Source organism: Pristiophorus japonicus, chromosome 2 (assembly GCF_044704955.1).
Source record: "Pristiophorus japonicus isolate sPriJap1 chromosome 2, sPriJap1.hap1, whole genome shotgun sequence".
NCBI classification, from domain to species: Eukaryota; Metazoa; Chordata; class Chondrichthyes; family Pristiophoridae; genus Pristiophorus; species Pristiophorus japonicus.
In genome coordinates this window covers 173,852,380-173,879,816 of record NC_091978.1, presented here as the reverse complement: position 1 = coordinate 173,879,816, position 27,437 = coordinate 173,852,380, and the positions used below count along the sequence as shown (strand labels likewise).

Below are 27,437 nucleotides of genomic sequence, written 5' to 3'. Positions count from 1 at the left end.
TATTCACGACATCCTCAGCATCGCGGATGCTCCAGAGTGAATCCACCTGCAGCTCCAGTGCCACAATACGGTCTGTCAGGAGCTGCAGCTGGGCACACTTCCTGCATATATAGTTGTCGGGGACACTGGAAGCTTCCCTGATTTCCCACATAGCACAAGTGGAGCATGACATGGGTCTGGGCTCTCCTGCCATGGCTTAACCCTTAAATTAACCTAATTGATAACAACGCCAAAGGTTTCTTAATGATCAGAAAAGAAAAAGATTAAATGCTCATTAATCCACCAGCCAATCACTTGCCCTCTTGGCTGTGACATCACACTTCGAATTCTTTTTACTATTTGTTTACCTTCTGCCCCTGCACCAGCTGGCTTCTCCCGCCTTCTGGACCCCTTTTATGGGCCTCGCTGCTCACGCCCTGCTCCGCTCCAACCTCTTCCGACTCCCCGATCCTCGTCAGAAGTGAATTCCTCGCCTACCTCCGGCCCTCCTGCTCCGAGGACTCCTGGCCTCCCGAACTTACGGACTTCCGCTCTCGGACTCTCTCATAACCTCCCTGCTCTTGTATTCTATGCCTCGGCTAATGAAGACAAGCATTCCGTATGCCTTCTTAACCACTTTATCCACCTGGCATGTGACCTTCAGGGATTGGTGGACATGCACACCAAGGTCCCTTTGTTCCTCTACACTTTTCAGTGTCCTACCATTTAATGTGTGTTCCCTTGCCTTGTTCGCCCTCCCGAAATGCATTACCTCACATTTCTCCAGATTGAATTCCATTTGCCACTGTTCTGCCCACCTGACCAGTTCATTGATATCTTCCTGCAGTCTACAGCTTTCTTCTTCATTATCAACCAAATAGCCTATTTTAGTGTCATCAGCAAACTTATTAATCATACCCCCAACATTCAAGTCTAAATCATTGATATATACCAGAAAAAGCAACGGACCTAGCACTGAGCCCTACGGAACCCTACAGCCTTCCAGTCACAAAAACACCCATCAACAATTATTCTTTGCTTCTGCCTCTGAGGCAATTTTGGATCCAACTTGCCACTTTGCCTTGGATCCCAAGGGCTTTTACTTTTCGTGACCAGTCTACCATGTGGGATCTTATCAAAAGCTTTGCTAAAATCCGTTTACACATCAAATGCACTACCCTTATCGACCCTCCTTGTTACCTCCTGAAAAAGTTCAAACAAGTTCGGCGGACACGAACTTCCCTAACAAATCCATGCTGACTGTCCTTGATTAATCCGTGTCTTTCTAAATTAAGGTTTATCCTGTCCTTCAGAATTTTTCCAATAATTTTCCCACCACCGAGGTTAGGCTGACTGACCTATAATTACTCGGTCTATACCTTTCTCCCTTTTTAAACCAAGGTACGCTGTTCGCAGTCCTCCAGCGCCACACCTGTAGCCAGAGGGGATTGGAAAATGATGGTCAGAGTCTCTCCTATTTCCTCTCTTCTGTTAACAGCCTGAGATACATTTCATCCAGGCCTGGGGATTTATCCACTGTGAAAGCTGCTAAACCCTTTAATACTTCCTCTCTCACTTATTATTTTATCTAATATTTCACACTCCTCCTTCCTGATTGCAATGTCTACACGCCCTTCTCTCTCGTGCAAACAGACGCAAATTATTCATTAAGAACCGTAGCCACGTCTTCTGCCTCCACACACATTACCTTTTAAGGTCTCTAATAGGCCCTACCCTTCCCTTCGTTATCCTCTTGCTCTTAATGTATTTATAAAACATCTTTTCATTTTCCTTGATTTTACTTGCAAAAATGTTTTCATGCTCTCTCTTTGCTTTCCTTATTTCCTTTTTTAATTTCACTGCCGCACTTTCTGTACTCCCCCAGGGTTTCTGCAGTATTGAGCCCTCGGTATCTGTCTTAAGCTTGCCTTTTTTTCTTTATCCTACCCTGTAACATTGCCTGCTTCGTCCACTCTCCATAAACTTCAGCTCATCCAGCAATCTGCCACCCATATCCTGTTCCACTCACCCGTCCCTGTTTTCAGTGACCTACATTGGTTAACAGTCCTCCGATGCCTCAGATTTTAAACTTCTCATTTTCCTGTTTAACTGCTTTCATGGCCTCACCACTCCCTATTTCTGCAACACACACCTCAAACTCTGTTCCTCTCGCTGTGGCCTCTTGTGCATCCCCCGCTTTCACCCCGCCATTGACGGCCACATCTACAGCCACCTAGGTCGTTTGCTCAGAAATTCCCCCAATTCCCACTGTATCTCCACCTCCTTCTTCTCCTTTAAGAATCTTCTTAAAACCCACCTCTCCCCTTCTCCTAATAACTCCTTTGGCTCAGCGTCCTTTTGTTTTTTTTTATTATCTTTTCTGTAATGCACCATGGGAGGTTTTCTTACATTAAAGGTGTTATATTGTAAGAACATAAAGCTGGATTTTGATCTCCTCGGACGAGGGGGCTTTGTTGGCCATTTCGGACTGAGATGAGGAGAAATTTCTTCTCTTGGTTGTGAATCTTTGGAATTCTTTATTCCAGAGGGCTCACTTGTTGAATATATGCAAGACCAAGATCAATAGATCTTTGGATACTGAGGGAATCGAGGAATATGCGGATAGAGCGGGAAAGTGGAGTTGAGGTCGAAGATCAGTCATAGAATCATAAAAATTTACAGCACAGAAGGAGGCCATTCGACCCATCGTGTCTGCCAGCCGAAAACAGCTATCCAGCCTAATCCCACTTTACAGCTCTTGGTCTGTAGCCTTGGAGGTGATGGCACTTCAAGTGCACATCCAAGTACTTTTTAAAATGTGCTGAGCGTTTCTACCTGTACCACCCTTTCAGGCAGTGAGTTCCAGATGTCTTCCACCCACGGGTGAGAAAAGTTCTCCAACTCTCCTATATCCTTCTACTAATTACTTTAAATCTATGCCCCCTGATTAATGACACCTCTGCTTCGGGAACGAGGTCGTTCCTATCCACTCTATCTCGGCCCTTCATAATTTTATACACTTCAATTAAGTCTCCCCTCCGTCATCTATGTTTCAAAGAAAACAATCCCAGCATTTCCAATCTTTCCTTATAGCTAAAATTCTCCAGTCCTGGCAACATCCTTCTAAATTTCCTCTGTACCCTCTGTAGTGCAATCACATTTTTCCTGTAATGTGGTGAGCAGAACTGGACTCCATATTCCAGCTGTGGCCTAACTAGTGTTTTATACAGTTCAAGCATAACCTCCCTGCTGTTATATTCAGTGTCTTGCCTAATAAAGGAAAATATCCCGTATGCTGCCTTAACCACCTTGTCAACCTGTCCTACTACCTTCAGGGATCTGTTTGACATGCATTCCAAGCTCCCTCTGTTCCTCTACACTTCTCAGTATCTTACCATTTATTGTGTATTCCTTTACCTTGTTAGCCCTCCCCAAATGTGTTATCTCACATTTCTCCGGATTTAATTCCATTTGTCAGTTTTCTGCCCACCTGTCCAGTCTATTGATATCTTCCTGCAGTCTACAGCTTTCTTCCTCATTATCAACCACACGGCCAATTTTTGTATCATGATCTTATTGAATGGCGGAGCAGGCTCGAGGGGCTGTATAGCCGACTCCTACCCCTATCTCTTATGCTGAGGAAACGGACAAATCATTAATTCCCTCTCTTAACTCCTTTTAGTAAGGCATCGTCTGGGATTTTATCTCCCAACATCGGTCTAAGGATGAATGACTCTGCTCGCCAAACGATCTATGGATCAAAATGAGTTTAATTTACTAACCTTTGACTAGGTTACTTTCAAGCTGCTGAGTGAGTGAATTTTTTTTTGCAAAATCATCAAAGAAGAAGCTAGACCACAAGACATTCATTATTGTTACGGATCACAACTTAAAGTTGGTTACATGATGGGATTTGAACTCTCAAACACTGAGTTACTCATCCTCTGTCGTAACCACTGCACTACTGAACCCTAAATGGGGCACAGGGACAGAGGGACTCTGGGGTGTCCGTATACAACTTTTGGCTCTGTTTGTAACGTGATTGTGTAACCACACTTGTTCTAATCTCTGACGCTCTGTCCTTAAAGCTACCTTGTACTGGTAAGGATACCACTTTCACCTACTTGTTAGAAGTTCTTGCTGTAGAATAATAGAGCAAATAAAAGTCTTCTGATTAACATAGAATATAGACCACTAAGGGCTCAATTTTGGCCACTGGAGATTTCTGGCGTATTTACCAGAGGTGCGCCAATTTTCCACGTGTGGAAGTGCGGCAGAAATCTTTGGGCCGATGTTGGCTGCTGTTCCGGGTCTTCCAGCTGCTGGTGTGGCGACTGGGTCTGTGGGCGGAGCCAGCGTCCTGCGCTGGAAACCGTGCCGGAACGCTGGACATGCGCAGTTGGATTGTGATTGCCGTGAAACATATAAAACATCTAAAATTCTGACTGGACTGGACAGGTTAGATGCAGGAAGAATGTTCCTGATGTTGGGGAAGTCCAGAACCAGGGGACATAGTCTTAAGGATAAGGGGTAAGTCATTTCGGACTGAGATGAGGAGAAACTTCTTCACTCAGAGAGTTGTTAACCTGTGGAATTCCCTACCGCAGAGAGTTGTTGATGCCAGTTCATTGGATATATTCAAGAGGGAGTTAGATATGGCCCTTATGGCTAAAGGGATCAAGGGGTATGGAGAGAAAGCAGGAAAGGGGTACTGAGGGAATGATCAGCCATGATCTTATTGAATGGTGGTGCAGGCTCGAAGGGCTGAATGGCCTGCACCTGCACCTATTTTCTATGTGATCGCGCATGCACAGTAGAATCGGGTCAGTGGGTGAGTGAGAGAGCTGCAGTTTCAGCTGCAGTTTCAACTGCAGTAGAATCTGGCTGCCGTTAGTGGAGAAGTTAGGAAAATCAATAAGCACAACAACAATCGATGCCCACCCGACCCCTCTCCCTCCCCTCCCCCCCCCCCCCCAACAGAATCAAAAAGCAACATTGCAGCTTATTGTTTATCAGATCCAGCGGATCTTCTGATTTGTATTAGAGAATTGAGTCGTCCCCCCTTTCAGCCTCCCAATACTTTGCCGCATTTCTGCCGAGCCAGTCCAGCCTCTCCTCTCTCTTTCTCCCCCCCCCCCCCCCCCCCCCCCCCCCACTTCCCTTCAGCCTCCTGACGCGTCTTTGCCTGCTGCCCCTTTCCCAGGCCGAATGGCCTCCCGTACAGGCCGGTTCGCTGCCTTCCCCAGCCGAGTTCATTTCAAGGTAGGATTTACTACAATTATTTGTTATTCAATTGTTTACCTGAATTCTTTATTTTTATTGAGTTATTTCAACTTTTATTTGCAATGTTTGGTGCTTGGGTGCAGGTCCTTACTTAGTTACCTGCGCAGATTTCTTAACTGTCCGCAAGGTTTTTCACAGCTGGCCACATTCGCTGACCTAAGTGGATTTGGAGTAACTTTTAGCTGGCCAGAATTGCCTAAATGGCCAAAACTGGCACAGGTGGCTGGGAACGCCCCCTTTTGGAAAAAAAAAGCTGAACTAAAAAAAATCTTACCTTACTGAGATACTCTGGAACAAGCTGATTGGGGAAAAGGATGTTTTTTTAACTTGCGCCTGAAAAAACAACTTGCTCTGGAAAAAATTGGAGCAAATCATGGCCAAAATTGAGCCCTAAGACTGCTACTTCTATTAAAGTCAAAGAAAAACTCTGCTTATGAATGATTTGTGTGTCAGAAGGGATCTCACATTTTTGTGTCCGTCATCCGCAGCAAGTCAGTATTCAAGCGTTGACTGCAGACAGGTCAGTTCCACTTTTACAATCCCCTTTACCTTGCATCCTTACTTTTACAAAGCGACCCACACAAATAGGTAAGGATTTGTGACCTATTTGCAAATCAGAAGTGCCTCTTCTGATTTGCAAACAGGTCACAAATCCCTGAGCCAGGGATAATGATTTTACAACTTGATTGCTTTAAAAAAAAAACCTGTATCATGTATTCACTTCCCAGCATTCAGTTCACATAATACCCTGTATATAATTTCATCTATTTCTATATCTATATCTTCTCTATAATCAATGCAGTTTACTTGGTCCTGTTACTAGTGCAGTAGATTGCAGTGTAATGTCTAATTTAGTTATGTAAAAACACAGATTTATTGTAATTAACCAGTATTATTTAGCAATTTTTCAGCCAGGAAGTGTAGCAGATGAGTAAAGTCATGACTGCTGAACATAGATTATATGTTGCAGTTTTGTCACCAATTGTTCTTCTTGAGTTTGGGGGTCCTTCCTGCCATAACTATCAGTTGTGGATTCTCTTAAGTGAAATATATTCACCTGTATAGTTGGGATGCTGTTGTCATTTAGCCTTCCTCCATGTTGCTGAGAATTGGCTTGATGTATCACTCTATTAAATGATCAATTTCCTACTGTGTCAGCACTCTCACCTCTGAGTCAGAAGGTTGTGGGCTCAAGACCGATTCCAGAGACATAAACATTTGAGGTAATTTGGCACAGGTGCAGCAGTGAAGGATGGTGTCATCTTTTGGTTGAGGCATTAACCGAGACCCTGTCTGCACCCTTGGGTGAACGCAAGAACTTAAGAATTAGGAACAGGAGTAGGCCATTCGGCCCTTGATTGAAGATCACGAGAGCCTCCTTCACAAGCTATTATCTGGCGACACCACAGTCAACCTGCAGAAAGCCATCACCATCAGTCAGGCGTTCATGACCTCGATCTGCAGCACCAGGCAAATTATTCATCCTGTGGACTCAAACCCGGCAAGTGCTGTTCACAGAATAGTGCCTTTCACAGGCAAGACTGTAGAACGTGGCTCTGCCCAGGGCAGAGAGCACAGACCTCGGTTCCAGATCTCGGAGTCCGCCGAGGGGTGCTAATCGAGTAGCACTATGCTGGCATTGCGGAGGAAACCATAGGGCTCACCAGTGTCGGTTTGCTGAATACGTATGTAAAGCCTGTAACACGAAGGGCCACCTCCAGCGTATGTGTAAAAGAAATACGACTCACCGAATAGCAGAGGAGTTGGTAGATGACTTTGAATCCAGCGGGGAGTATGATGATTTGGCCAGAGAGGCAGCTCAGCCCCAAGAAGAAGTGCATGGAGTGTATACCTGCACCACCGATTGTCCTCCAATGAAGATGGAAGTCGAGATAAACAGCATTCCAGTCTTAATGGAAGTGGACACTGGAGCGAGCCTGCCTTTGAGAGGCTATGGAATGAAAAACGACCCGAGCTGGCTCCAGTATAGGAAAAGTTACGCACCTACACCAAGAAGCTGATCCCAGTCCTTGGTAGTGCGGATGTAAGTGTAATCCATAATGACACGGTGCACAAGTTACCTCTGTGGATTGTTGCAGGTGATGGTCCAATGCTACTTGGAAGAAGGTGGATGGGAAAGATCCAGTGGAAATGGGAAGACCTCTTCACTCAAGCAATCGATGTCCCCCGAGACCTCTTCACTCAAGCAATCGATGTTCCCCGAGTTTCGAGGCAGAGCAAAACCTCATCTTCGCTTGGGCCAGGCACCAGAGAACAGAGCAGCGCAGCACCTGAGGCACAGACCGTCCAGCGCGACTGCGTGGCAATGACCGGAACGACCTAAAAGTACCTTTCTGGCTCCAGTGGCAGGACTCCTGGGGAGAAAGATCGAATTCACAGGCACTCCCAGCATTTGTGACAGAATCGCGAGAGCAGGATCAAGGCAGTCGACCTCGAGGACAGAAGAAAGATGGCGTCCTTGCTGCAGCGAGGTGCAGCGTGGCTGAAAAAAAAGAGGCCCGTGGCAATACCACGAGGTGCAACGCTGAGGGACTAATACGTTGTGCCGAACAAAGGATGTGATTGGGGTAAAGCCAGCAGGGTTCTCGTAAAGGAGACCTGCAACCAACTGAACTTAGAGACATTGTATGCATGGCAATCAATGTAACGCACCGATTAAGATTGTGAACAAAATGTTGTTGCGAGATGTCGGCAATAGAGTGTCACCAAAAGTAGTAATGAGCGAATTTGGGAGGGTAAAGGTGCTGACACCAGGGTGACCAAGGCTGGGAACTGAACATCCAGAGATATTCAACATTCAAGAAGGATAGACAGAAAGGAAAAGGAGGTGGGGGTAGCGTTGCTGGTAAAAGAGGAAATTAACTCAATCGTAAGGAAGGACATTAGCTTGGATGATGTGGAATCTGTATGGGTGAAGCTGCGGAATACCAAAGGGCAGAAAGCGCTAGTGGGAGTTGTGAACAGACCGCCAAACAGTAGTAGTGAGGTTGGGGACAGCATCAAACAAGAAATTAGGGATGCGTGCAATAAAGGTACAGCAGTTATCATGGGTGACTTTAATTTGCATATAGATTGGGCTAACCAAACTGGTAGTAATAAGGCGGAGGAGGATTTCTTGGAGTGTATTAAGGATGGTTTTCTGGACCAATATGTCAAAGAAACATAGAAAATAGGTGCAGGAGTAGGCCATTCGGTCCCTCGAGCCTGCACCACCATTCAATATCATGGCTGATCATTCACCTCAGTACCCTTTCCTGCTTTCTCTCCATACCCTTTGATCCCTTTAGCCGTAAGGGCCATATCTAACTCCCTCTTGGATATATCCAATGAACTGGCACCAACAACTCTCTGCGACAGGGAATTCCACAGGTTAACAACTCTCTGAGTGAAGAAGTTTCTCCTCATCTCAGTCCTAAATGACTTACCCTTTACCCTTATACTATGTCCCCTGGTTCTGGACTTCCCCAACATCAAGAACATTCTTCCTGCAGCGAACCTGTCCAGACCTGTCAGAATGTTATATGTTTCTATGAGATCCCCTCTCATCCTTCTAAACTCCAGTGAATACAGGCCCAGTCGATCCAGCCTCTCCTCATATGACAGTCCTGCCATCCCGGGAATCAGTCTGGTGAACATTCGCTGCACTCCCTCAATAGCAAGAACGTCCTTCCTCAGATTAGGAGACCAAAATTCCATAATATTCCAGGTGAGGCCTCACTAAGGCCCTGTACAACTGCAGCAAGACCTCCCTGCTCCTATACTAAAGTTCCCTAGCTATAAGGGTCAACATACTATTTGCTGCCTTCACCGCCTGCTGTACCTGCATGCCAACTTTCAATGACTGATGTACCATGACACCCAGGTCTCGTTGCACCTCCCCTTTTCCTAATCTGCTGCCATTCGGATAATATTCTACCTTTGCGTTTTTGCCACCAAATTGGATTACCACACATTTATCCACATTATACTGCACCTGCCATGCGTTTGCCCACTCACCTAACCTGTCCAAATCACCCTGCAGCCTCTTAGCGTCCTCCTCACAGCTCACACTGCCGCCCAGCTTAGTGTCATCTGCAAACTTGGAGATATTACACTCAATTCCTTCATCCAAATCATTAATGTATATTGTAAATAGCTGTGGTCCCAGCACTGAGCCCTGCGGCACCCCACTGGTCACTGCCTGCCATTCTGAAAAGGACCCGTTTATCCTGACTCTCTGCTTCCTGTCTGTCAACCAGTTCTCTATCCACGTCAGTACATTACCCCCAATACCATGTGCTTTAATTTTGCACACCAATCTCTTCTGTGGGATCTTGTCAAAAGCCCTTTGAGAGTCCAAATATACCACATCCACTGGTTCTCCTTTGTCCACTCTACTAGTTACATTCTCAAAAAATTCTAGAAGATTTGTCAAACATGATTTCCCTTTCATAAATCCATGCTGACATGGACTGACCCTGTCACTGCTTTCCAAATGCGCTGCTATTTCATCTTTAATAATTGCTCCAACATTTTCCCCACTACTGATGTCAGGCTAACCGGTCTATAATTCCCTGTTTTCTCTCTTCCTCCTTTCTTAAAAAGTGGTGTTACATTAACTACCCTCCAGTCCATAGGAACTGATCCAGAGTTGATAGACTGTTGGAAAATGATCACCAATGCATCCACTATTTCTAGGGCCACTTCCTTAAATACTTTGGGATGCAGACTATCAGGCCCCGGGGATTTATCGGCCTTCAATCCCATCAATTTCCCTAACACAATTTCCTGACTAATAAGGATATCCTTCAGATCCTCCTCCTTACTCGATCCACGGTCCCCTAGTACTTCTGGAAGGTTATTTGTGTCTTCCTTCGTGAAGACGGAACCAAAGTATTTGTTCAACTGGTCTGCCATTTCTTTGTTCCCCATTGTAAATTCACCTGAATCTGACTGCAAGGGACCTACGTTTGTCTTCACTAATCTTTTTCTCTTCACATGTCTATAGAAGCTTTTGCAGTCAGTTTTTATGTTCCTGGCAAACTTCTTCTCGTACTCTATTTTCCCCCTCTTAATTAAACCCTTTGTCCTCCTCTGCTGGATTCTAAATTTTTCCCAGTCCTCAGGTTTGTTGCTTTTTCTGGCAAATTTATATGCCTCTTCCTTGGATTTAACAAGGATGAATTTCCCTTGTTAGCCAAGTTTGAGCCACCTTCCCCGTTTTATTTTTACTCCAGACAGGGATGTACAATTGCTGAAGTTCATCCATGTGATCTTTAAATGTTTGCCATTGCCTATCCACCGTCAACCCTTTAAATATCAATTGCCAGTGTATTCTAGCCAATTCACGCCTCAAACCATCGAAGTTACCTTTCCTTAAGTTCAGGACCCTCGTCTCTGAATTAACTGTGTCACTCTCCATCTTAATAAAGAATTCTACCATGTTCGGGTCACTCTTCCCCAAGGGGCCTCGCACAACAAGATTGCTAATGAGTCCTTTCTCATTACACATCACCCAGTCTAGGATGGCCAGGCCTCTAGTTGGTTCCTCGACATATTGGTCTAGAAAACCATCCCTAATACACTCCAGAAAATCCTCCTCCACCGCATTGCTACCATTTCGGTTAGCCCAATCAATATAGGCCAGTGATCTCAGGAGGGTGAAGGCACTGATCCTGATAACCCTTCCCCAGGTCTATCCCACGCTGCAGGCACCCGATGGCACTATTCGCCACGGACATGGAAACGAAAACGGTGCCAATACGCGCAGTCGGCTGCCATTGCCCATCACCCGGGTCAAGGCGGCACAGCCCGCAGACCCAGTCACTACCTCGGCCATGTCCAGGAGCGAAAGGTCAGAAGCAACGAGTTCCCCAAACGGGACCTGGAACAGCTAGGTTCCCAACACCGTTGGAGAGCTGGCAGAAGATTCTGCAGCCCTCAAAGGAGGACAGGGAGGCCACACATCTGTGGCTCTGCTCACCAGAAGGCAATGGCAAAGGCCCCAAGTCCTGGCAAGGTGAGTGAACCAAGCCCACCCCGCTAGCAGGGGGCACAGCACCACCGTCAGACGTCTTGGACCCCGTCCGGTTGCTCTGGAACCAGCATCCTCGCATACCAGTACTGCTACCTCAGTACTGACCATGTCTGAAGCATGAATGCAATCTAGCCAATCCTGGTGCACGACCGTAAAATGTAACGAATGAAGTCACTGAACCAAGGTGTCACGATACAAACTTTTTTTTTCTTCCTTTCTTTGTACTTGCACTGTGTCTGATCCTATATGTTAATATAACGGGCCAGCTGCATGATCTCGCTGTAGCCATGGACACACAAATGGATCACACCCAGAACCCACTGGAATCTCCACTGCATCATCGAACTATCCAAACTGGTAACCACTACCCAACGTTGTGGCAAAAGGACTTGGGGATTAACAGGGAGAGAGTCAAGCCAAAGCACAGCCAAGGTGCAAGGGCTATTGGCACTTAAGTCTTGGGAGAGTTAAGCCAGAGCACATAGTTCAAAGGTAATTGGTACAAAGGACTTGGGGGAAGAGTGATGTTATATATGCAGACTATAGATATACTCTGTGCAGTCACTGTATAGTTGCATAAGATGGAGACTTGTTTACCTGATGTACTATCAATAAGGTTTACACTGTGTATATACTATGCTGGCACCGCTAGAGTGTGGAGACAGGGGTTTCCTGCCCTGATGGCAGGGGCTGTATTAAAGGGTAGCCACCATGCGGCTGTCTTGCTCTGGAGTTACGAGTAAAGGACCAAGGTCACTACAGTTTGAGTACAACACATTGCCTCATGGAGTCATTCATAAGTACATTGCAGACATAACAACTGGCGATGGGGATTATAAGATTATGACTGATCTTCGACCTCAACTCCACTTTCCTGCACTATTCCCATATCCCTTTATTCCCTTAATATTCAAAAATCCATTGATCTCTATCTTGAATATACTCAACAACTGAGCATCCACTCTGGGGTAGAGAATTCCAAAGATTCACCACCCTTTGTGTAAAGAAATTTCTCCTCATCTCAGTCCCAAATGTCCGACCCCTTATTCTGGGACTGACCCCTGGTTCTCGATTCTCCAGCCAGGGAAAACATCCTCCCTGCATCAACCCTGTCGAGCCCTGTAAGAATTTTGTATATTTCAATTAGATAATTGAAATGGGTGGAATGAAAAGATCCATGGCACCATTTTGTAGAAGAGCAGGGGGGTTCTCCCCGGTTTTTGGGCTAATATTTATCCCTCAACCAACCAACAAAAAGATTATCTGGTCATTACTGTTTGTGGGATCTGGCTGTGTGCAAATTGGCTGCTGTGTTTCCCACATTATAACAGTGACTACACTTCAAAAGTACTTAATTGGTTGTAAGATGCTGTCCTGAGGTTGTGAAAGGCGCGATATAAATGCAAAGCTTTCCTTGCTTGCTAATGTCCCCTTTGTGCTTCTTGCTTTAGATTGCATTTGTTTAATAGGTTCTTGTGTACAAACTTTTTTGTATATTTATCAAGGCTTATTTGACATTGAGATCACTTGCTCTTGGTATTGCCACTTTAGTTCTCTATTCAGATGGAAAATGTTGTATTTTGTTCACAATTTTTCTTTTCTATTTCCTGATATGTTTTTAAAACTTTAGTGGAAAAAAAGATACTTGCTTGCATTTAAAAAATTTGGCTCTACACTGCAAAATATATTAACCTACTTATATAGACATAAAGGACCCCTTGATACTATTTGAAAAGAGCAGGGTGTTCTCTTGGTGTCCTGGCCAGTATTCCTCCCTGAACCAACATCTTGGGGCTGGGGCTTATTTTAACTTGTTTTATTCATTTGCTTTTTGTGGGACTTTGCTATGTGAAAATTGCTGCATTTGATTATTTAATAACAGTAATCTATTGTCTGTAAAGTGCTTTGGGATGCCCTAGGACACGAGGTTTGCCACTTCCTCTATTCCTCTAGACACTTCCATGCTGCTGACCCTTTATGCATGTGCAAACTGATAAATTCGCTGTTTGTTGTAACAGCTTCATTCAAAGATTCAGTCCCCTCTCCTCACCCAGCAAAGAGTCACCATGGCAGATCTTCAGTTGTGCTCGCTGGCCTCCGGCCTGCTTTCTCCTGTCACATCTGCCACTCTTCAGGAGCAGACTCCGGCCCATTTTTCACTGTTGCCTATGTTTCTTTCCCAGTCTACCCACTTTTCACTAAATGGAATAGAATCTGGATGGCCCATTCTGAGGGGGCTCTGCAGCCATCGGTGTATGATTAGAGTTATGTTGGTTGCCTCTCTTTGAACTGTAGAGGTTGGCTTATCTTCAGCAACACTATTACCAAATGTCATTTTAGTATCCAATTTTGGTAAATGTCCCACACCTTCTTGGTATTGAATCATTTCCTGTTTAAATTTGGGTTTTTTTAAGGACGTTTAAAGAAGTTGGCAGTCGAAACCCAATGAGCTGCACATTACTTTAACCAAACTTTAACATGTCTCACTAATTTCATCAGAGAGCATCCTGCGTTAGAGAAGTGATCAACAGGACTGTGGGGAAACTTTATAAATTACATAATCCTTAAATTTCTGTCTCTTTTTTTTTTTTACTTTTAAAATGTTCTCAAGATATCTCTACATCTCCTGTCTGGACAGATGGAAATATAAATGATTACAGCATAGAAGGGCTATCCAAAACTAATTCCACTGTCCCACTCTCCCTGTAGTCACTGCATCAAATATTATTCAGCCATTTCCTTTGCGGATACAATAGCTTCTACTTCAGCCACTCCATGTGGCAAAGCATTCCATGCTCCCAACAGCCCACTGAAAATAAATTTCTCCTAACTCCTTTTCTCGCTTTGTTAGTGACAATTTAAATTGATGCCCCATTGTCAGTGACTTCCTCACCAGAGCTCCCTAACCACACAAAATAATATTTTACGATTCATTCGGCTTAAATTCATAATTTATAAAACCTCTATGAACCTCCTATCTTTCTCTGCTCCAGTTGAAATGGTACCTGAGACTCTCCTCATAACTTTAGTTTCTCAACTGTGGCATCAGCCTGGTGAATTTCTGCTGTATAGTTTTTAATATCCTTTCTATAATGGGATGTCCAAAACTACACAACTCTAAGGCCCCAAGTTTCCACATGATTTGCTCCTGATTTTTAGGAGCAACTGGTGTAAAATGGAGTATCTTAGAAATCGGAATTCTCGTCATTTAGTTTGCTCCAGTTCTAGTCAGTTCGAACAGTTTCACTTCGGAACAGAATGTTTTTTTCAAAAGGGGGCGTGTCCGGCCACTTACGCCTGATTTCAAAGTTTTGTGAGTGAAAACTTACTCCAAACTAACTTAGAATGGAGTAAGTGAAGATTTTTGTACGCTCGAAAAAACCTTGTCTACACTTTAGAAAATCAGGCGTAGGTTACAAATCAGGCGTAGGGAATGGTGGGGGGGGGAGGGTGTTTAAAGGGAAGTTTACAAACATTAAACACTTCAGTTTTACAAATAAAGAGCCATCATCAATAATAAATGATAAATACATCAATAAATCAACCAATGAATCAATCAAAAAAAATTAATAAATAATTTTTAAAAAAAAAATCAATAAATAAAACATTTTCTACTTACCGACTGCAGCACCGGGAGCCCTCCAACAGCGTGCTGGGATGCCCCCCTCAGTGTGTCTCTCAGTGTCTCTATCTCTCTGTCTGTCTGTGTGTGTCTCTCATTCTCTGTCTGTCCGTGTCTGTGTTTCTGACAGCGAGGGGGAGAAGGGGGAGGGATGGGGGAGAAGGGAATAAAGGGGATGGGGGGGGGGTGGGGAAGGAGATATGGGTGGGGGGGAAGGAGATTATTGGGGGGGGGGACAGGGGGGAAGGAGAAGGAGAAGGGGGAGGGAGGCTGAACGGGCCGCGCCCGAGACTTCGGGCAGGGCCCGTCCCCAGCACCAGATTTACAGGTAGGTGGCGTTGAGTCGGGTCGGGGGGGTGGTGGGAGGGAGGGAGGGAGAGGGAGGTCAGGTCGGGGGGGAGGGAGGTCAGGTCGGATCCAGTCCGGAGGCGGGGGGGTGGCGGGTGTTGGGTCGGGTCCGGAGGGGGGGTGGGTGTCGGGGGCGTGGGGGGGGAGTGGGTGTCTGGTCCGGTCCGGGGAGCGGGTGTCGGGCGGGAAGCGGGAGTCGGGTCGGGAAGAAGCAGGAGCTGGCCGTGGGAGGAGCCTTATTCACGCAGTCCCAGTGAGGCCATTCGGCCAGGGCTAGCGGCTGCGTGCTTCGGGCCCCTCCCACACAGTTTTGGGCGCCTGGAACTACTGCACTTGCGTGCCCACTGTAGCGCGCATGTGCAGAGGTCCCGGCACTGTTTTCAGCGCAGGGACCTATCTCCACCCCCTACAGCTCCTGCTGCGCTGTGCCGAGGGCCAGAGGACCTGCAGGGAGGTGGAGAATATGGAGGGTTTTTTTAGGCGCACTTTGTGGCGTGAAAAACGGGCGTCCAGGTCGGGACTGCGCCGTTCTAGGTGCGGCTCGAAACTTGGGCCCGAAATGTGGCCAAAATAATGTTTTGTATAAACTTATCATACTTTACCCTCGTATTCTATGGTCTTATTTTTTTAAACCCTAAATATTATTGGCCTTTTTAAAAATAGATTGATCTACTTGCACACTCACTTTTAGGCACTTCTGCATTTAAACCCGAAGCCATCAAAGGTTGAGGCACAGAGATGCGTTAAGTAACCCTACTTTATTTAACTATATCTGACAATACAGTTAATAACATGACTGAATTAAGCATTGAGGATTACAGTGAATATTTGGATGTATATCTTAATTAACAACTATATGCAGGAGAGAGAGAGAGGAGTAAGGTTTACAAAAAATGAGACAAATAATGAGATGCGCAGATACCATCATAATGTGTGTGAGAGCCATAGAGAGAGAGAGAGAGAGAGAGAGTGGAAAACAAATAGAAATGCTAAGAGGTTTTCAGCAGAATTAGAGTGGAAAAGAAGCAGAAAATATTTTTATTGTTTGTAGGCATTGTGTTGAGAGATTAACTCGGTTTTATAAAATGATTGAAGCCATGAAGTATGCAGACATAGTTTATAACAATATTTGAACATCTTGATATGGTTCCTGTCTTGTAACTCACTCCGTTATTAGTTGATGTCACCAACTTAAAGACAGACAATTATCAGTTTTCATTTTTACTTGATGACTAAGATGATTGTGCACTGTTACTGATTTGGGAAGCGGTTTGAAGCGTGAGTAGGTTAAAATTGTCTTGGAAGGGATAATAAAGAAATTTGGGCACTGTAAAATAGGCTGCCAATTCACTATCGCCCGTTTTGCATTACCGCCCAAGTCAAATTCCACCCCCGGGGTTTTAACCAGATTGATTATTGGGTCGCGTTTTCTTTTATTCTTTTGTTATCCGAAGTACACTTGTGAAATTATGCTTATTTTGTCCTTAGACGTAATATTCATGGCGTGTCAAAAGAGAAAATTAAAGCAATTTTAGAGCATTATGAGCGCCATGTGACAGTCAGCACTATAATGATGTCATCGCAACCTATCTTCCCTGAAACAAAAGCTGTTGAACCGACTGAGAGTGCAGTAATTGGGTAAGTACCCTGAAGTAAAAATATGTACCATGGTATATCAATATGATTTAAGTTTTTTATTTTCTAGAGAATACTGAATTGGAAGGTGAGAGCATTCTTTTTTTTCTATGTTCTTGTTTTTCGAGCTATTATGCAAAAATAGGGGATCTTTGGCTTTTGTTCACATTGGTGCGAACTGCACATTGAAAACTGTATCTAAATGGATTTTTTTCCTGTTGTTGGTGACAATTTTGGTTTAAACATCTCTCAATATCTGAGGTGCACAGGAGGAGAGAGGTCCTCTCCACAGGGGGCAATATTCCCTCTTTTTTTTTGTACTGAGCAGGTCTCAAACTTCATTGACTGCAATCTTTTTGTCCATGGAAATATTTTACAATGACAGCAATGGCAACCGCTTAAAAGCATATATACACTGATGCCATATTGTCATCCCACCGTCTCAATCATGAGACAATCAGACAAAAATCATGAAATCAGTGTTTTTTTTGGGGGTTTATAAATATCATTAATGGCTTTATTTAATCTCTTAACAGGTCATAGCTCTTACAAAAACTATAGGACGTGCTTATTTGTACTGTCAAAATGGCCACCATGTTCCCCCCCCCTTCGTCTATGATTGGCCCCCTTGGAGGATAAACCACACCCTGAAGTTTTACTGGAATGTGTAACTGGAACCGCCCATCCCAAGGTCTCACTGACTTTGCAAATTCTAACTCGATCCACTTTGACTTCCTGAAGCGACAGAGGTCAGAGCTCCCCAGAATTCAACAAGGGCCAGCCAAAGTGCGTTACCCCAGTGCAAGTGCATGCCTGCCCCAGCTAAAGTGTCTCCTTACACCAGTGCAAGTCCATGACCTTGCCCACCATCACCACCCCACCGTAGCCTGGGCATTGTGCACGGATTGTTAACAGGTTTATTGAGTATGAAGTGAACAGTGACAGTGTCATGACTTCTGGATTTCATCCACTCCAACGATGTCCCTTGTTGGAAGAATGTGATCCGTCTTCCCTGAATTGCCTCTCTCCCCTCGGGTCCGCTGCCACCCGTGTCTCTTCCCGCCCCCGCTCCCCCCCGCCTCGTTATCTCGATCGCTCTCTCTCTTTCGGTCGCGCTCTCTTGCTCTGTCGCCCTAAATTGGATGAATTAACTGCGCAGGCAGCTATTAACGATTATGATATAATTGGGATTACGGAGACATGGCTCCAGGCTGACTAAGGCTGGGAACTCAACATTCCGGGGTATTCCAACATTCAGGAAGGATAGACAGAAAGGAAAAGGAGATGGGATAGCGTTGCTAGTTATAGAGGAAATTAACGCAATAGTAAGAAAGGACATTAGCTTGGATGATGTGGAATCTGTATGGGTGGAGCTGCAGAATACCAAAGGGCAGAAAAAGCTAGTGGGAGTTGTGTAGAGACCACCAAACAGTAGTAGTGAGGTTGGGGACGGCATCAAACAGGAAATTAGGGATACGTGCAATAAAGGTACAGCAGTTATCATGGGTGACTTTAATCTACATATAGATTGGACTGACTAAGCTGGTAGCAATGCGGTGGAGGAGGATTCCCTGGAGTGTATTAGGGATGGCTTTCTAGACTAATAGGTCGAGGAACCAACGAGAGAGCTGGCCATCCTAGACTGGGTGATGTGTAATGAGAAAGGACTAATTCGCAATCTTGTTGTGCGAGGCCCCCTGGGGAAGAGTGACCATAATATGGTAGAATTCTTTATTAAGGTGGAGAGTGACAGTGTTAATTCAGAGACTAGGGTCCTGAACTTAAGGAAAGGTAACTTCGATGGTATGAGACGTGAATTGACTAGGATAGACTGGCAAATGATACTTAAAGGGTTGACAGTGGATAGGCAATGGCAGACATTTATAGATTACATGGATGAACTTCAACAATTGTACATCCCTGTCTGGAGTAAAAATAAAACGGGGAAGGTGGCTCAACCGTGGCTAACAAGGGAAATTAGGAATAGTGTTAAATCCAAGGAAGAGGCATATAAATTGGCCAGAAAAAGCAGCAAACCTGAGGATTGGGAGAAATTTTAGAATTCAGCAGAGGAGGACAAAGGGTTTAATTAGGAGGGGGAAAATAGAGTATGAGTAAGCTTGAAGGGAACATAAAAACTGACTGCAAAAGCTTCTATAGATATGTGAAGAGAAAAAGATTAGTGAAGACCAACATAGGTCCTTTGCAGTCAGAATCAGGTGAATTTATAATGGGGAACAAAGAAATGGCAGACCAATTGAACAAATACTTTGGTTCTGTCTTCACTAAGGAAGACACAAATAACCTTCCGGAAATACTAGGGGTTCAAGGGTCTAACGAAAAGGAGGAACTGAAGGAAATCCTTATTAGTCAGAAAATTGTGTTAGGGAAATTGATGGGATTGAAGACTGATAAATCCCCAGGGCCTGATAAGCTGCATCCCAGAGTACTGAAGGAAGTGGCCCTAGAAATAGTGGATGCATTGGTCTTCATTTTCCAACATTCTATTGAGTTGGGATCAGTTCCTAAGGACATAAGAACATAAGAAATAGGAGCAGGAGAAGGCCATACTGCCCCTTAAGCCTGCTCCACCATTCAATACGATCATGGCTGATTCAATCATGGACTCGGGTCCACTTCCCTCCCCGCTCCCCATAATCTCTTAACCCCCTCATCGGTTAAGAAACTGTCTATTTCTGTCTTAAATTTATTCAATGTCCCGCCTTCCACAGCTCTCTGAGGCAGCGAATTCCACAGATTTACAACCCTCTGAGAAAATAAATTTTTCCTCATCTCAGTTTTAAATGGGCGGCCCCTTATTCTGAGATTATGCCCTCTAGTTCTCGTCTCCCCCCATCAGTGGAAACATCCTCTCTGCATCCATCTTGTCAAGCCCCCTCATAATCTTATACGTTTTGATAAGATCACTTCTCATTCTTCTGAATTCCAATGAGTAGAGGCCCAACCTTCTCAACCTTTCCTCATAGGTCAACCCCCATATCCCTGGAATCAACCTAGGGAACTTTCTCTGTACTGCTTCTAAAGCAAGTACATCCTTTCGTAAATATGGAAACCAAACTGGAGGGTAGCTAATGTAACACTACTTTTTAAAAATGGAGGGAAAAAACGGAATTATAGACCAGTTAGCCTGACATCGGTGATGGGGAAAATGTTGGAATCAATTATTAAAGATGAAATAGCAGCGCATTTGGCAAGTAGTGACTGGATCGGTCCAAGTCAGCATGGATTTATGAAAGGGAAATCATGCTTGACAAATCTAGAATTTTTTGAGGATGTAACTAGTAGAGTGGACAAGGGAGAACCAGTGGATGTGGTGTATTTGGACTTTCAAAAGGCTTTTGACAAGGTCCCACACAAGATTGTTGTGCAAAATTAAAGCACATGGTATTGGTGGTAATGTACTGACGTGGATAGAGAACTGGTTGGCAGACAGGAAGCAGAGAGTCGGAATAAATGGGTCCTTTTCAGAATGGCAGGCAGTGACCAGTGGGGTGCCGCAGGTTCAGTGCTGGGATCGCAGCTATTTACAATATACATTAATGATTTAGACGAAGGAATTGAATGTAATATCTCCAAGTTTGCAGATGACACTAAGCTGGGTGGTGGTGTGAGCTGTGAGGGGGATGCTAAGAGGCTGCAGGGTGACTTGGACAGGTGAGTGGGTAAATGCATGGCAGGTGCAATATAATGTGGATAAATGTGAAGTTATTCACTTTGGTGGCAAAAACAGGAAGACAGAATATTATCTGAATGGCGATAGATTAGGAAAAGGTGAGGTGCAATGAGACCTGGGTGTCATGGTACATTGAAGTTTGGCATGCAGGTATAGCAGGCGGTGAAGAAGGCAAATGGCATGTTGGCCTTCATAGCTAGAGGATTTGAGTAGAGGAGCAGGGAGGTCTTACTGCAGTTGTACAGAGTCTTGGTGAGGCCAAGGAATATTGTGTTCAGTTTTGGTCTCCTAATCTGAGGAAGGACGTTCTTGCTGTTGAGGGAGTACAGCGAAGGTTCACCAGATTGATTCCCGGGATGGCAAGACTGACATATGAGGAGAGACTGGATCAACTGGGCTTGTATCCACTGGAGTTTAGAAGAATGAGAGGGGATTTCATAGAAATATATAAAATTCTGACTGGATTGGACAGGAAGAATGTTTCCGTTGCTGGGGAGTTCCAGAACCAGGGGTCACAGTCTAAGGATAAGGGGTAAGCCATTTACGACCGAGATGAGGAGAAACTTCTTCACTCAGAGAATTGTGAACCTCTGGAATTCTCAACCGCAGAAAGTTGTTGAGGCCAGTTCGTCAGATATATTCACAAGAGAGTTAGATATGGCCCTTACGGCCAAAGGGATCAAGGAGTAAGGAGAGAAAGCATGAAAGGGGTACTGAGTTTGAATGATCAGCCATGATCTTAGTGAATGGCAGCGCAGGCTTGAAGGGCCAAATGGCCTGCTCCTGCACCTAATGTCCATGTTTCTATGTTACTGTCTCTCTCTCTCTCTCGCTCTCTCTCTCTCGCTCTCTCTCTCTCGCTCTCTGGCGCGCTCGCACTCTCTGGCGCGCTCTCTCTCCGCTCTCTGGTGCGCGCGCGCGCGCGCTCTCTCTCTCCGCTCTCTGGTACGCGCGCGCGCTCTCTCTCCGCTCTCTGGTACGCGCGCGCGCTCTCTCTCCGCTCTCTGGTGCGCGCGCGCGCGCTCTCTCTCCGCTCTCTGGTGCGCGCGCGCGCGCTCTCTCTCCGCTCTCTGGTGCGCGCGCGCGCGCTCTCTCTCCGCTCTCTGGTGCGCGCGCGCGCGCGCTCTCTCTCCGCTCTCTGGTGCGCGCGCGCGCGCTCTCTCTCCGCTCTCTGGTGCGCGCGCGCGCTCTCTCTCCGCTCTCTGGTGCGCGCGCGCGCTCTCTCTCCGCTCTCTGGTGCGCGCGCGCGCTCTCTCTCCGCTCTCTGGTGCGCGCGCGCGCTCTCTCTCCGCTCTCTGGTGCGCGCGCGCGCTCTCTCTCCGCTCTCTGGTGCGCGCGCGCGCTCTCTCTCCGCTCTCTGGTGCGCGCGCGCGCTCTCTCTCCGCTCTCTGGTGCGCGCGCGCGCTCTCTCTCCGCTCTCTGGTGCGCGCGCGCGCGCTCTCTCTCCGCTCTCTGGTGCGCGCGCGCGCGCTCTCTCTCCGCTCTCTGGTGCGCGCGCGCTCTCTCTCCGCTCTCTGGTGCGCGCGCGCGCGCTCTCTCTCCGCTCTCTGGTGCGCGCGCGCGCTCTCTCTCCGCTCTCTGGTGCGCGCGCGCGCTCTCTCTCCGCTCTCTGGTGCGCGCGCGCGCGCTCTCTCTCCGCTCTCTGGTGCGCGCGCGCGCGCTCTCTCTCCGCTCTCTGGTGCGCGCGCGCGCGCTCTCTCTCCGCTCTCTGGTGCGCGCGCGCGCGCTCTCTCTCCGCTCTCTGGTGCGCGCGCGCGCGCTCTCTCTCCGCTCTCTGGTGCGCGCGCGCGCGCTCTCTCTCCGCTCTCTGGTGCGCGCGCGCGCGCTCTCTCTCCGCTCTCTGGTGCGAGCGCGCGCGCTCTCTCTCCGCTCTCTGGTGCGCGCGCGCGCGCTCTCTCTCCGCTCTCTGGTGCGCGCGCGCGCGCTCTCTCTCCGCTCTCTGGTGCGCGCGCGCGCGCTCTCTCTCCGCTCTCTGGTGCGCGCGCGCGCGCTCTCTCTCCGCTCTCTGGTGCGCGCGCGCGCGCTCTCTCTCCGCTCTCTGGTGCGCGCGCGCGCGCTCTCTCGCTCTCTCTGGCACGCACGCTTGCTCGCTCGTGTTCGCCCCCTCCCTCTCCACCCCCCTCCCCATCTCCTCCCCCTCCCTCTGCCCTCCCCCCGTCGCCCCCCCCCCCCCCCCTCCCCGTGCCCTCCCTCCTCTCCCTCGCCCGCACTCTCCCGCGACCCCCCCCCCCCCCCCCCCCCCAAAGAGCATGGAGGAGTCCGGCACCAACTTGGCACAGGGCTTTGCGCAGAGCCTGGAGTCCATCCTTTCCACCGTAGAAGTGATGGCCAAATCCATTAGCACACTTGTGGACCCAACCAGGATGCAGCGACTGATAGCCGATGTGTCGGCTTTTGTTGCTGCCATGCAAGCTTAAACTTCTGCCATCGTGGCTGCTCTTACCAGTGGTCAAATTGGCTTGCAAGGTATCACAATAGTCCAACAATCTGTCCTCCAACTGATCATTAGGATTGCTGAGGCGCCACCCTGGGGGAGTGGAAGTGACTCTAGAGCACTAACCTGTCCTCCCTCAGGATACCAGCTGAGATGGTGCAGTCCGAAGCTGGACCTTCTAGGCCCAAAGCTGCTCCAGGTCATCCTCCAAGGCCAATTGCCGTCTCCTGCACTGAAAGTCAGCAGCATTTTACCAGCCATGCTGCAGTCACTGGAGAAGCACTGCGTAGGAGCACTAGGGCAGGCGAAGACAGGCACTAAGGGAATGCACAAGAATGATATTTGTGTGCAATATGACATGATTCCATATATAAATTTGGTTTGGAATGTTTATTTTGTGTTGGCTTTTACTTTTGCATTGTGGCCAAGTGGATGCTGTGATGGTCAGTGACAGAGGGAATGTAAGGTGTGGGACTGTTGGTGAATGGGAAATTGGGGTTGCGTTTACTGGTATCGAAGTCGAATGAGTCGGTCACGGATATCCTGGCCAGAAAGGGGCTTTCTGCGTTGCCTTTCTTCCTCTTCCTCCTCTACCTCCTGCTCCTCCCCATCCTCCTCAGCTGACTACCGTATGGCTGGTGGCCAGGGCTGTGCCCTCATGATGACAAGTTGTACAGCATACCGAATATTACAGGGCCCCTCCAGCGCGTTCCAGGCAGCAGAAGCGTTGCTTCAGCACACCAATGGCATGCTTGATGATGTTTCATGTGGCAGCAGGGCTTTCATTGTATGAATGCTGCCCACATGTGCATGGGTTGCGCACCAGAGTCATGAGCCATGTTGTTAATGGATAGCCTTTGTCTCCCAGTAGCACCCTCTGGTTTGTCAAATGTGGATGGGATAGCGGAATATCACAAAGCATGGCTGCCAGGATACCAGTCATTGACCTGCATGATTCGCTGCCAATGGTTACACACCAGATGGACGTTGAGGGAGTGGAATTCCTTTCGGTTGCGGTACATCTCAGTGTTGAGATGCGGTGCCTGTAAAGCGACGTGCGTGCAATCAATGGCACCCTGCACCATGGGGAAGTCTGCAATTCTTGTGAAGTCACATGCTCGCTCTGCCTGCTGCTCTCTGACCAGAGAGAAGGAAATGTATTTTGCTCTCTTGGAATACAGAGCCTCCAGGTGCACGGCAAACTGGGAGATGTGGCAAATATCTCCTGCTGCAGCCTAGAAGGAGCCCAACTCATAAATGTTTCCAGCCACTGTGACCTTTACAGCCACTGGCAAAGCGGTCCTCGCCCTGCCCTGAGGTTATAGTTGTGGCTGCGGCAGAAGGCAGATATCAGCAAGGATGTCCTTGGTGAAGCGCAGATGTCTAACGCACTGTTCCTCGCTGACGTTCAGGTAGCAGTATTGCGTCCTGAGCACCCTGGGCGAATATGGCCTCCTGCTGAGAGCCTTTCTCCCCCTCCTCCCTCTCCCAGCAACATGTCCTGCTCTCTGTTGGCTCTGCTCATTCTCCCTGACCTACTATAGGCCAAATGGAATGCCTACTATTGTACCCATGTCTTGGAGCAAGTGGCTGTCCTTCAGCACCTGCCATACCACTCCCTGTAGACTTTAGCATCTTTAAAGAACTGTACAAAACACCAAACACTTCTGCAAACACAGTAACAGCCAGTACCAATCAATCAACAACTGAGCTGTAAGTAGTTGATAATCCTTTAAATAGCGCTGGTGGGAGATCCTTCCTGCTGCTGAACACATGGTCAGCTGTGTGAACTTGAGAGGGCCTTAGCTGGAGTGTTGAACTCCAAAATGGCAGCGCTGGCATGAAATCAGCCGACTATGCATACTTCCAGCACATGCTCCCTGCGCCCCGTGCTAAGATGGCGTCAGGTGAGGCCCGCACCAGAAGTGTGCTTGGCGGATGCCATTTTAGACCGCATCGGCACCCGTAGTACCCAAACAACGGACACTATAGAATAGAATTTTGCGGTCACTACATTTGATTAAGCAAATGACTTTTATTTGAATAAATACAGAATCTTACCAGTATAAGCTGCCTTATAAGGAGTTCTGCCAGTATATTGTCAAATAGCTCAGTTGATTGAGTACCATGTTTAGGACTGAAGTTCCCAGATTCAAATCCCAGCAAAGCGCACTGAGCCAACGATCCTTCCAAGGTGGATGCAATGAGCACCATATCTTGAAATGTGCAGAGAAAGCAGGAGATTCTGTTTATTGCAGTCACAGTACCTGGCTTTGGGCACTCCTGGTTTTTCACCAATGGAAACTGGTATCGGTGCGTTGTCGAGGAGTTAGAGCTTTGTTAGTTTGTTCTCGCGCTCATTCAATCACACTTGACAGGAGAATTCTCCATTGTGTGTGCTTGTTTTTAATTATCAAATTCTTTACTTGACAGTTCAGAAGAGATAGAGGTGTAGTTGGGTGGGGGAGGAATGCTGAATTTTTTATTCATTCCGGGATGTGGGCATCGCTGGCAAGGCCAGCATTTATTGCCCATCCCTAATTGCCCTTGAGAAGGAAGGTGGTGATGAGCTGCCGCCTTGAACTTCTGCAGTCCATGTGCTGAAGGTATTCCCATAGTGCTGTTAGAGAGGGAGTTCCAGGATTTTGACCCAGCGACGACAAAGCAGTGGTGATATTTGGTGTTCCCATGCACCTGCTCGCCTTGTCCCTCAAGGTGGTAGAAGTCGTGGGTTTGGGAGGTGCTGTCGAAGAAGCCTTGACGAGTTGCTGCGGTGCATCTTGCAGATGATACACACTGCAGCCACGGTGCACAGGTGGTGGATGGAGTGAATGTTTAAGCTGGTGGATGGGATGCCAATGGCTGCTTTGACCTCGATGGTATCTAGCTTGTTGGAGCTGCACTCATCCAGGCAAGTGGAGAATATTCCATCTCACTCCTGACTTATGTCTTGTAGACGGTGGAAAGGCTTTGGGGAGTCGAGTGGTGAGACACTTGACGCAGAATATCCAGCCTCTGACTTGTTCTTGTAGCCACAGTATTTATGTAGCTGTTCCAGTTAAGTTTCTGGTCAATTTGCAGTAAAAGTGTAGAAGACGAATTCATGGAATGTTTCCAAGATGGTTTTCTCTAAGTATGTTCAGGAACCAACTGGAGAACAGGTTATTTTAGATCCAGTATTGTGCAATAAGAAAGGGGTTAATTGATAACCTTGTAGTAAAGGGGGCCTTAGGGAAGAGTGACCATAATATGATAGAATTTTACATCAAGTTTGAAAATGATTTCGTTAAATATAAAACTAGGGTCTTAAATCTAAACAAAGGAAACTACGTAGGTATGAGGGGGGAGTTGGCTAAGGTAGATTGGGAAACAACATTAAAAGGTATGACAGTAGACAAGCAATGGCTAGCATTTAAAGAATTCATACATAATTTACAATAAACATACACTCCTTTTAAGGCACAAAAACCCCACAGGAAAAGTGGTCCAATTGTGGCTGACGAGAGAAGTTAAAGATAGCATTAGATCAAAGGAAAAGGCTTATAATGTTGCCAAAAAGAGCAGTAAGCCTGAGCATTGGGAGGATTTTAGAATTCAGCAAAGGAGGACCAAGAAATTGATAAAGAAAGGGAAAATAGAATATGAGAATAAACTAGCGAGAGTTATAAAACCAGACTGTAAAAGCTTCTATAGGTATGTAAAAAGCAAAAGATTAGTAAAAGTAAACGTGGGTCCTCTACAGGCTGAGACAAGAGAAATTATAATGGGGAATAAGGAAATGGCAGAGAAATTAAACATTTAGCTTTGTGTCTGTCTTCACGGAAGAAGACACGAAAAACATCCCAGAAATAGTGGAGTACCAAGGGTCTAGTGAGAATTAGTATTAGTAAAAAAATAGTACTGGAGGAATTAATGGGACTGACAGCTGATAAATCCTCTAGACCTGATGGCCTACATCCCTATACAGATAGTGGATGTGTTGGTTGTCATCTTCCAAAATTCCATAGATTCTAGAACAGTTCCCGCAGATTGGAAGGTAGCTAATGTAACCCTACTGTTTAAGAAAGGAGGGAGAGAGAAAACGGCGAACTACAGACCAATTAGCCTGAAATCCGTATTCGGGAAAATACTAGAATCTATTATAAAGGACATGGTAATAGGGCACTTAGAAAATGATAATAGGATTGGGCAGAGTCAACCTGGATTTATGAAAGGGAAATCATGTTTGATGAATCTGTTTGAATCTTTTGAGGTTATAACTAGCAGAATAGATAAGGGGGGACCAGTGGATGTGGTGTATTTGGATCTTCAGAAGGCATTCGATAAGGTGCTACACAAGAGATTATTGACCAAAATTAGGGCTCATGGGATTGGGGGTAATATACGAGCATGGATTGAGGATTGG

The 27,437-nt window shown here is 46.6% G+C and overlaps 1 protein-coding gene across 3 annotated transcripts in view; it reads left to right on the top strand.

The window, feature by feature from the left end:
* n4bp2 (NEDD4 binding protein 2) overlaps positions 1–27,437 on the top strand; it is a 141,601-nt gene that overhangs the window by 49,787 nt on the left and 64,377 nt on the right. For all 3 annotated transcript variants that reach the window (XM_070870377.1, XM_070870374.1, XM_070870375.1), the window contains exon 6: positions 16,758–16,907. In XM_070870377.1, coding sequence (XP_070726478.1) covers positions 16,758–16,907 — 150 coding nt within the window. The remainder of the gene's footprint in view (positions 1–16,757; positions 16,908–27,437) is intronic.